Source organism: Mytilus californianus, unplaced genomic scaffold (assembly GCF_021869535.1).
Source record: "Mytilus californianus isolate M0D057914Y unplaced genomic scaffold, xbMytCali1.0.p SCAF_3, whole genome shotgun sequence".
In the NCBI taxonomy this organism is placed as follows: Eukaryota; Metazoa; Mollusca; class Bivalvia; order Mytilida; family Mytilidae; genus Mytilus; species Mytilus californianus.
Window position 1 is genome coordinate 26,548,785 of NW_026262679.1, and position 11,738 is coordinate 26,560,522.

Below are 11,738 nucleotides of genomic sequence, written 5' to 3' on the forward strand. Positions count from 1 at the left end.
ATACTCTATTGTGAACTTTAAACAACCAAAATTATATTTATTTTATTGGACCCAGCAAGTACCTTTAACAAAGTTACACAACCACACATCTCTGTATATGGCATAAGTGTTAAGGTGGATCATCGGTTGATTCCATCTGATAAAATTTTCTTAACCTTTGCCAAAATGTAGATTTTACCATGCTTTTTTCAAAAATATAATTTAAAGTGTGGGTCACCGTGTTATTTTCAAGCTACAATTCCAATTTTGCATTTGTATAGATTATTCATGAAAAAACCCAACTATTTTGTGAATAAAAAGAAATATATGAGATAGAATTTTGAAATAAAATATGAGAAGATATGTTTTATAATATGCTTTAAGAAAATAAAAAGTAAAAATGATGTCACCGAACTTGTTTTCTTGCTACAAGTAAAAATTTCTTTACATTCCTTTATACATTTTTTAATATTAGTTTTAGAGTTATTTCCCCTTAAATGGCTAAGTTAAAAAATTGTTTCGAACATAAACAATTTTTTTGATTTGTTAAAACAGTCTTAATAATGCAATAAATCGCTTATGTTTCTATAATCAGTTAAACAGTCCACACACTAATAGCCAATCTGTCTCAAAATTTTCAGATATAAATCAAGAACTAGACCGATTGTGTACTGCTATTTTACAATCTAAGATGGCGGTGTAAGTTAATCTATACTTAATATAGATTTTTTAAAAATGCTATAGATTAAAGTAGAGCATAATGCTTTATTTGCAATTGGTATGTTACTGGTGTTAAATGTACGTGTAATGAAATTGGAAGCCGTCCGCTTGTCATTATTGCAAGCGTGTTTAGAAATCTAACACACTTTCCCTCTCCTACATCTCAGCGTAATGTCCTACTCCAAGATTCCCTTGGGATACATGTTATTTTTTTTAACGCATCTGAACTGAGTAATAAAATACATTGTGCCTTAAATCTTTTCTATACGGAAGCCGTATAGTAAAATATATAATACATCAGAGCACTTGCATGTTTTCCTCTTAATCGAAATGGTTGATGTTAAAATATTTTTGGGCAATTTTTTTTTATAAAAAGGAATGATTGTGCTTAGCTTAATACATGTGGCTTCTTATTTATTAATTGGTAAATTACTTTAGCTGCTATTTATAAGCCTGTATAAATCTTCGTTGGTTTGAAAATATCATTTATCTATATTTTAATCTCTTGAGGATCGCAATCTTGAACTGAACCACAACATCTGAGATTTAGTTATAATAATTAGCTTTGTTTTGCCTCATTCGAAATATTTATTATCTGACAACTCTTAACTATGTAGCTATGTATAAAAAGAAAACAGTATGTGTTATTTTTTTCGACGCCGTCGATAATAGTTTCGAATTCATTACCTTTGACCTTAATGATGCTAAACTATGGTAACCTCGTTAGCGTTGTCGCTGATCCGTTCTCTGATCGGACGAAAATGTCATTGTCGATGTTCGAACAGTCTTTTGTTTAATAGTTGTTATGTACAGTAGGTGATGGTTTTATATATAGATATCTGAGATAAAAAATATCTTATAACAATGGTATGATTAATGTATTCTTGATAAATAGCTTTTTACTACAATCGAAAATATTGACTATAGTGGAAAATTTCGATTTTCAATACAAACTGTTAGTACTAGAACGCATCCATAATTGCTGTATTTTTCCCGGGATTTTAGAGAACGTAAACATTCAAACCTCTCAAAAAGATATGCACACGCTACATACAAAATTGAAATAGACTAACTACGGATGGAAAATCTCATATCTTTAAGATGAAAATATACAAATAAACATAATTAAAGTATTGAAATGGTCTTTATCACCAATGCGAAATTATTTCCAAACTTGCATGTTTTCAGTTTACCGCAATCGCGATCGTCAATCATTTAATATGTTTATTATTACAGTCTCTACAACTAAATCTTGGTTGTATACCAGGTTCAGTAAATCTATAATTGAGGCTTTACTGGCTCGAATTTTATAAACAAATATCTTTCATTGAGTCTTTGCAAGGGAAATTTCAGTTTCCACATTAATCATTCCTGTGACAATTTTGTGTGCATGCATGTGCTGTCAGAAGATATGCATCATTTTATTTATGGATACAAAATATGAATTACTTGAAATAAATGGTTTGCGTCTCTAAATGTAAAACTTGTGCTTGTATAAATATCACTGACATTTCTTCCCTGTTCTTAACCCGTTTTTGTTTAAGTTGTTATGTGTAATATTTTTTTTTAAATTTAATTTCACATGCACATGTCTCCGAGAAAATACTCTACATTCATATTTGTTAGAGACAAGCGCGAGTGCTCAATTTTCAGAACTGTCAAGACTTTTAACGTTGAATTTAGTACTTTTTAAATATGATAATAAAGACATAAAAAAATCAGTTTTTAAAATATGCTACCTTCTAAAGGTGTCGAATATTTATTATAAAGATAGACTAAGTGCTTGTTTCAGAAACACCTGTATATCAAACGTAAAAAGCAATAATATTATTTTAACAGCTGGTACAAAAATGTACGTTGCATGCGAAATAGGCTATTTTCACGGCACTCGACAACGCATTGTTGGGGTTCTTTATAACAACAATTTGAGTTTTAAGTATTTTCTCCACTCACTATTTTTTTTTGGTTATTTTAAAATTTCCCCTTTTTTTTAAAATATTTTCTAAATTATATAATTCTCTTTAATTCAACTTATTCAGCAAAGGCTATTTTTAAATTTTACTTCTCAGGGCAAATGGTTTTCGCTGCACGCCAAGGTAAAGGATTCAGCTGAACCTTATGTGTTCAAGTTTTATTATATATTGCAATATGTAGTTAAACCACCAAACAATGTATTATAGATAAGAATTAAATGACTGAATACTTTGAGATACTGTATTTACGATTTTCATTAAACTACGAATTTCATAAAACATTGGGTTGACATTTATTTCAAGGATATAGTGTAGTTCGTATAACAACAGTAACGGTGTCAATATTACTGTACCTTCAGTGATGATCGATGCCAAAATATATGAAAAATATAAAACCTATTTCAAATTTGCGTTGAATTCTGATAAAACAAAAAAGAAAGAAAGGGAAAGGGAAAGGAAAAAGTACAGCCAAAAACGAATGAAATATATTTTGGTACCAAACTTAGCGTTCTTTTCAACAGAATGATCTCCAGTTGAAATTAAACAATGAAATGGAACTCTTTATAAGATAAGGTAAACAGTGGGTATATTTGCAGTGTTTGCATCTGTTTCTATGGCATTTACAAGTTTAATGTAAGTGCATAATTTAGGATTTTTGCATCCAATGTTCGTGTTTATACTCAAATTATAGTATCGAGCTTGTAAATTGTAATTTTTTTTAATTAAAGACATTCTAGCATTAATTTGCATCTTTGCCCCCGGCAACAGTTTTGTTTGTTGAAATATCTTTAAAATGGACAATAATCTTATTGAAAGGAGGAAGTCGGGTACACCTCTTTATGTTCAGTCGTGTTTGAGGTCACTGTTTTGTCTTGGACAGGTATAAAGCAAAATGATTTGATAAATAACCTGCCTTTTTTCAGATTTTTGATTGTGTTATTTAGGGTAATAAGTCTTCAACCTCGGAAAATTTTTAGTCTGCCATTCCACGATTTTTTTTAGTGTTTTTTGAACTTTTGAAGATAGTTTTAAGTTGACAAAAGGCCTAAAAGTACATTAAATTATGCTTTTATAGCTAGTAGATACACTTGTCGTTTAAAATACAACTGTCATGTAAGGATTGTAATGATGCAAATTGGATAAATTTATCGGTTTTCAAAAGCTTAATTGACATCGCGTCATCCCTACATTGGCTTCCATTTTTACAATTGAAAAAAATTAGATGGCGAAATGGGGAGATAATTTTGACGAAGTAGAATCCTGACTGTCACGATCATTTATGAATGTACCAACGAGTGAATTTAGTACAATTAAAAAATCTTTAGAAACGCGATGAATTAAATGAGATTGTGAGTGTTTAGGAGAATTCATTAATTATTCATATGTTAAGCAATGCAGTAATTCGAAACATAAGCTAAGACCTGAAAATGTAAATTTTACAGAAGAATTCACTATAAACAAATGTCACCTGTCAGGCTTACTAAAGGGTACTCCACATAATAAAACTGACAAATGACAATATGCGGTAGTTCTAACCCGTGGTATTTCCAGTGTGCTACTGTATCTAAAAAGTTAAATTACAAAAATACCGAACTCAAAGGAAAATTCAAAACGGAAAGTCCCTTATCAAATGGCAAAATCAAAAACTCGAACACATATAACGAAGGGAAAACAAATGTCATATTCTTGACTTGGTACAGGCATTTCCTTATGTAGAAAATGGTGGATTAAACCTGGTTTTATAGCTAGCTAAACCTTCCACTTGTATGACAGTCGCATAAAATTCCATTGTATTGACAACACTGTGTGAGCAAAACAAATAGTCATAATAGGTAAATAAACAAGTCAAAAATTGGTGTACATCAGTCAACATTGTGTTAAATCACTATAAAAACAAACAACTATGTCAACAAAGTAAAATAAAATAGCATATAGATATTCAGTCTCTACAGACAAAGCACATAAGCAATAATGAAAGACAAGATTACAAAAATGACCATAGCATAATAACACAATGGCGGGATGTATAAATAACGAGCCACGCCAAAAGGATATTACCAAAAAATGGACTAAACAGTAAAGGTTAAATATATACAAAGACAAATATAACACGTAATTAAGATGATAATCAATGTCAGAACCTAAAATTTATACTTTAAGACCATCATGCATAATTTGTGAAGTTGATATGGAATATTTATCAACAAGGTCTTGGTATCTTTCGATGAATTTTTTTTCGGAAAAAGGACGAGACGTTCTTTGACATAACCCTGGTTCAACAACTTTCAGCTCAGGCAATGGTGATGTTTAATAAAATTTGAGTAGCAGCTCTTGAATACCAAATGAGTATATTTAGTGTATTTAATTTGAAGCAAATTATGTAAATATAAAGCAGTCGAATTATTTAAGATTTCGGAAGTCTAAAGTGCCATTGTCATGATGCGTATCACTTGTAGGGTTGGAATCTTTGTGTTCTCAAGACGAGTTTTAGAGGATGATAAATAGTCATCATAGACGAATCTTTATGCTCTTTCTTGTATTTTAGCTTTTATAGAATTTTTCTTTTGTACAAAAATGCCAGTCCAAAGGTCAAATATTAAAATTACTCAAAAATGAAGGTATGGAAAATTGTAAGTTTGTGAAATCTAGTTCGATAGGATCCAATTGTCTTGAGAACTTTCTGCTGTTGTGATGCCTTTCCACATAAGTTACTTCTATGTGCATCAAATCGAAGTTGGTAATCAATATAAATTCGAAGAAACATGACGGTTTCTTTACATGATAAAATATTTTGTTGAATTTAGATTGACGGATTTTTTTGTAAATTGTTCATTACAGCAATACCCTGAAATTTACCAGAAATTGCCTGCATCTTATTTTGTTTGAACCACTCAATCAGCACTTGAGACTCACATTGTAATGTAGATATGAGACGGTCATGATCATGTCTGCTGAAAGACAGGGTATTGTCTTCATCATACATGTACAAGATACTCTGTTTAACAAACAAAAAAAAAATCATTTATGAAGAAATCAAACAAAATATAGAGCATTGGGAGCATTGGGATACCTCCTTTTGGAAGGCAGCCCAGCAAGTCAGAACACTGTTTACTTTGATTTGCTGATTATAACAAAGATACTGAATGTGGGAAAACACCATAATTTATGCTAATAATTTATCCAAAAATATCATGTGGTTAGCAGTCGAAAGCTTTATTTGATACATTGTAAATCCACGAAACTGCAACTGTATACGAATTTTTGTCTTGGGCTTTACGCCAGGCTTGCAGTAATCTGAGTAACGTAATCTGATATCCATTTTCTTTAAGCACAAAGATAAGGATTGAAAATGTCATATAACTGGATTTCAGATACCTCTTCGAAAAACTTAGAAAAAAATAGGTAAAACACTGACTGGTCTGTAATTTGATTTAAGTAATGGGTCGTTCTTTTCACGTAAGGGTGTAACTTAGGCTTCTTTAAGTCTGTCTTGAAATATGTCCGTGTGTACATCAAGCTTATTAGACTGGCCAGTTGAGGTGCAACTATAGATCTACTATATTTTACTATTTTTTTGCAGGTATACAATCTGCTCCCGTTGCTTTTTTTTTTACATTACTTTATTTATGATTTTTACCAATTTTTCTGGTGTCATCTTTTGGAATTAAAATTTTGTATTCATTTTCAAGTGACTTTTTTTTTCATGTATGACATTTATACCTTGGTGGTTTGATATATCATATAACACATCAGCAACAGTAGTGAACAACCTATTAACGACACCTGATACTTCTTTTTGATCATTAATAATTTCATGTTCTTCAGGAAAATAGTTTTTTTTGGAAAATTTAGAGTTTTAAAACAGGATGATTATGTGTACATCAGAATGACGTCAACTAGATAAAGGATCTACAATCTTTTTTAAAACAAGTTTGATATTTTTCTTATTCATCAAAATTAAAAATATTACAGATATCACTTAAAAGTTGAGATTTGTCAGAAATTAACATATCAAAATTTAAATCACCAAGCCAGTATAATTATCATATTTTACAGTAATTCTATCTGAGTTTGTTGAAAAAAACATTTTGAAAACTATTTCCAGGCACTGAAGCACAGGCACTTGTTTCTGTCAATGGGGGGTTTGCTATCCTCACTTGTACGAAAAATCACAAGGTAGCTAACGAAAATTTTCTATGTGTTCGGTTCAACCGATATTTTTTAACATTCCCTTGCATTTCTCACGAATAAACACACATCAGTCTGCCGTTTACTGATTTATCTTTACAATAAAACATGTTTCACGTACCTTGAGAATACCCCTCTAACAGAATAACACACTTGTGACGATAATTATTGACCTTTTTCCAGATCATTGAATTTCTAATTCCTCGACTTCTGGTAAACTTTTATTTTGTAGGAAGTTAATATAACTGCAATCTGATTGGTCAAATTTTTCTGGTTACCTTTTTTCTTTTACTAGTTACAAGATCAAAAACCAAAGTGAAAGTTGACATAAAAGACAGAAAGATAATCAAGGGTTTAACAAATTTACAAAGTGAAGCCCTAAATAAGGCCCTAGAAGGACATTCTCTGTTAATATTAGGTCAGAGTGGTACTGCAAAAGCTTCCTGTAATAGTTATCCCATGAGGACTTGGTGTGTCAATGTAAGATCATCCCGATGGTCGGAAGCCAGAGGGTGATCTAACACTGACACACCAAGTCAGAATGGGATAACTATTTTACATCCCAGCTGTTCTAGATTAGATAAAAAACCATTTACGCTTCATAAAATCTAGTTTAGAACGCCACACAATCATTATTATACACTTTATATATTACTATATGGTATATACCCTTTATGAGCCCCGGACACAATGTTTAAGTATATTAAATTAACATTGGTTTGTATCCAGTCGTGCTGGTGTAGGGGTATGACTCGTGCCGTGCATTTATATGGTTAAGGTATTGAGTTCGATTCCAAGCATAGACACTGAATTTTTCAACATGAATTTTGATAGTTAGTCTTTTAAATATTTCTAAGTTTAAGTATTAATTTGACATTCCCGCCAAAATGTTATAGAACAAAGGAAAGCATGCAGAACAAAGAAACTCAAACTAGGGTGATCTGGTAGGGGTGATCCGGCTCAGATCATCCCTGGTAGAACAAAGGAGCTGGGATGTAAGTAATAGTTATCCCATGATGACGCGGTGTGTCAGTGTAAGATCACCCCGATGGCCGGAGGCTAGAGGGTGATCTAACACTGACACACCAAGTCCGAATGGGATAACTATTTTACATCCCAGCTGTTTTAGATTAGACGAAAAATATTTACAATTCATAAAATCTAGTTTATTATTATAATATACGTTATATATTACTATATAATATATACCCTCTATGACCCCCGAACACGATGTTTAAACATGAAACCATGTCAACTCGCCCCAATGGCCAATCGGCCTACACTAAATCGCCACTTTCTAAAATATCGACCCACTCTTGTTTACCAACTCGCCCCACTTATGAAAAAGGGTAAAATCCCATTGAACAATCAGTCTGACAACTCGCCTTATTTATGAAAAGGGTTAAAATCACACTGAATAAAGGTCTGCCAACTCGCCCCACTTATGAAAATATCTTGCTTCCTTTAAATATGTTAAATTACTGAGAGTTGGTATCCAGTCGTCCTGGTGTAGGGGTATGTGTCGTGGGTTGATATGCTAAAGGTCTTGAGTTCAAATCCCAGCATAGATAATGGATTTTTTTCTACATAAATTTTGAAAGTGTGTCTTTTCTCAATAAATAATTCTAAGTTTTATTGTGGATAAGGCATTCCCGCCAAAATGTTTCAAAACAAAGGAAAGCATGCAAAACAAAGAAACTCAAGCTGGGGTGATCTGGTAGGGATGATCCGGCTCAGATCACCTCTGGCAGAACAAAGGAGCTGGGATGTAAATTAAAAGAATCAGTCAAAACATTGTTGAAAACAGGCAAATCAGTTAAAAAAACAGCTTCGACAGGAATTGCATCATTAAATATTGACGGGAAAACAATTCATTCCTGACAAGGAATTGGCGACGGTCGATACTCAAATGGAGTTCTTTAAGAAAAAATAGAAAAAAAAGAAGCAAAATATACTTAATACAGATGCATTGTTTATTGATGAGTTATCAATGTTGTCCAAAAAACTGTTTGAACAGCTAGAGTTCATTTGCAGAAAAACAAGAAATTCCAACCTAATGTTTGGGGGTATTCAAATTATAGCTGTTGGTGATTCCTGACAACTCCCTTCAGTACCTGACAACCTAAAAGTTGATGCAGGAGAGTACTGTTTTAAGTCTGAAATATGTGTTCAATTATTTCAGCACAAATTTGTGCTTCAACGAGTTATACGTCAAAATCAGGCAGACTTTATATATGCTATTAATAATATTTCAAGAGGTGGCCTACCAGAAGATACTAAAAACTTACTAACGAACCTCTCTTAAATAACCACACGGTGAAGATCCTATAAGATTATGCTTAAGAAATTTTGACTGACATTCACAATTCATGTAAACTGATAGATATGGAAGGTGGTGTATCAGTATTCACATCAATTGATGAGGTAGAAAATTCAAAATTGTTGCATCACTGCAGCAATTTCCATTGTGTCTTGCATTTTCAATAACTATTCATAAGTCACAAGGTCTCACTCTTGATCGTGTTGAAGTAGATGCAAGTTATATCTTTGTTGCAGGGCACTAAGGAGTAGCAGTATGAAGGGGGAAAAGAAAAAAAAGGACTTAAATTTCAGGTTTTAATCCGAAATCTGTCATGCGTTACGATGAAAGTTTATATAAATTTTATTCAGAAAATTCAAATAAAGTTTATGAAAGTCAATTGTCCTGCTGTAAAAAGAATTTTGAAGTACCACTTAATGATAATGCTTTGAATGTTACAGAACAGGAAAGGGTTTTTGATGATTTATCAGATTATAGTGATGAAGAAATTGAAGAGATTGATTTCTTGTTGTCAGATGATTTGGAAATGTGTGATCCGTCTGAGACATCTCATGTAAATGTAGAAACTAAAAATGACATAATAGACTTAGATGAAATTAGTGAATTATTCTCAAGACAGAAAGTTTCGACCACAAAAGTTCGTCTTCTTACCTTTTGCTTTCAAAAGATAATGTTCAACAGTTTGTTGTATTCCAAAATTGGAAGTTTATGTAAAACAACTTGTGGTGATCTGTCAAATAAATACACTGACTCAAAGACATGGACAAACTTTTACTCAGAACTTTATTCACATTCCACCTGTAACGATTATATTATTCTTGTAAAATCTTTATTCAAATCTGAACCAACTGAAGTGGATTTTGAAATATGTTCAAAAATATTTGACTATATTAAGTCTTAAGTTTTGAAAAACCAATGGATCTCCTAGTGAAAAAAAAAACATGACACCAAAAGTGCGTCAAAGATAAGTCTCTCTGATGGGGGGAAAGGCAAATAAGATATATTGTTGGCCGATGTGTAGCAAAATGTTGGTTTCACCATATGAGTCATGCAAAAAATAATTTGTATAAAAAGGATAAAATCAAAAGTGTTGCTAAGTCCTTTTTGAAGGTAGAAATGATGGATCATTTGACAAAAAAGTTCTGATTTGGAAAATAATTCTAAATACAAAAGTACACTTTATGAGACAAAAAGAAAACAGAACCTTTCTCAGGGGTTAACAACTATATGTGACTCTATGTTTGAATTCATCTTAGCTGTAGAGGAAAAAAGGAAACGTGTTCAACATGATAAGGTTTTTCATTTACTTGGTTCAAGATTTTTGAATATTGTCACTCTTCAATTCTACAAGACTCAAATTTGTTCACCTCATGGAGAAATTTATTTGCTAATTTTGAAAATTTTAATACCAGTAGTTATTTGCCAAATATCAGGAATCATCAGAGAGCTGTTTAAGAGAACTTTATAATGATATTATTGAAAGGTTTTGTAGAATTGCAGACAACCAATTTAGGAAAGACTTCCTAGTGAGTTATTGCAAACAGAAGACAGAACGATTAAAGAAAAGGGTCGATTCTAAAACTAATTCTTCATCAGGTCTTAAAATAAAATGTTTAAATGAAGACAAATCAAAATCTAAAATAAGCTCTCATTATAAATTACAAGCAGTTATAATTGACCATGTTGCAGCTTGTCTAAGCGATTTTTCTAAAATGACATGATTAAATATATGCAAAACATATGGAATTAAAATGCAATTTAATACCAAGAAAAGTTTTATTAAAGATAAACTCTGTGAATGAATACCCTCACAAACTTCTATAGTTTTCCCAGAGCATTTGGAAAAAAAGTGACCAAAAACATGTTACAACTAAGCCTCTAAACACTGACCAGCATTCTACCTCAGGAGTTCAATATTCTAAAACTAATATACTAACAACACCATGCACCACCAAAAGTAAGAAGGAAGCTAAATTCTACCTTTTCGAGCAAGAAGAAGAAATCTAAGAAATTCGTCACACAGGAGGACTCATTGACTAAATGTCCAATATATAATATTATTAATCAGGATAGAGAGGAGTGGATTGGATGGGATTTGTGTGATGCATGGTACAACAGACAGTGTTCCCAAATAAGTGATGAATTGTGGGAAAAGATCGGCGACAGTGATTGGTATTGTCCAAAATGTTTACAGTAATAAGGTGAGTTATAGATTAATATGCCTTTTCTTATCTTCGGTTGAAAAAATGTTCTTTATTTTATATCAAAAACAGAGTTATCCCCCATTTTGCTGTAAACATTCCTTATAAGGGTTTTACCTTTAATGTATAATAGTATGTTTTTTCATTAAGAGATCATTTCTCAAATGATGCAATTCTTAAGGAAATAATATGTAAAGTTATAATATTCATTGTATTATACGAACTATGCAAAAATAAACGTATGGGGTTGGGAGTGGTTGTTACTCATGTATCAGGGAAGGGAATTTTGTTGTTGTTATATTTGATATATTTGGTTTTTTTTTTATAGTGATTAAGATTATAACACGATGTTGACTG

General features: G+C 31.8%; 1 protein-coding gene across 1 annotated transcript; it reads left to right on the plus strand.

Annotated features, from left to right (window-relative positions):
* The first annotated feature begins 8,850 nt into the window (after positions 1–8,850).
* On the plus strand, positions 8,851–11,377 carry LOC127733430 (uncharacterized). Its single transcript, XM_052242795.1, is given in 5 exon segments — positions 8,851–9,063; positions 9,317–9,433; positions 9,796–9,860; positions 10,321–10,474; positions 11,249–11,377. Coding segments are annotated over 5 exon segments (678 nt in total).
* Positions 11,378–11,738: the final 361 nt, after the last annotated feature.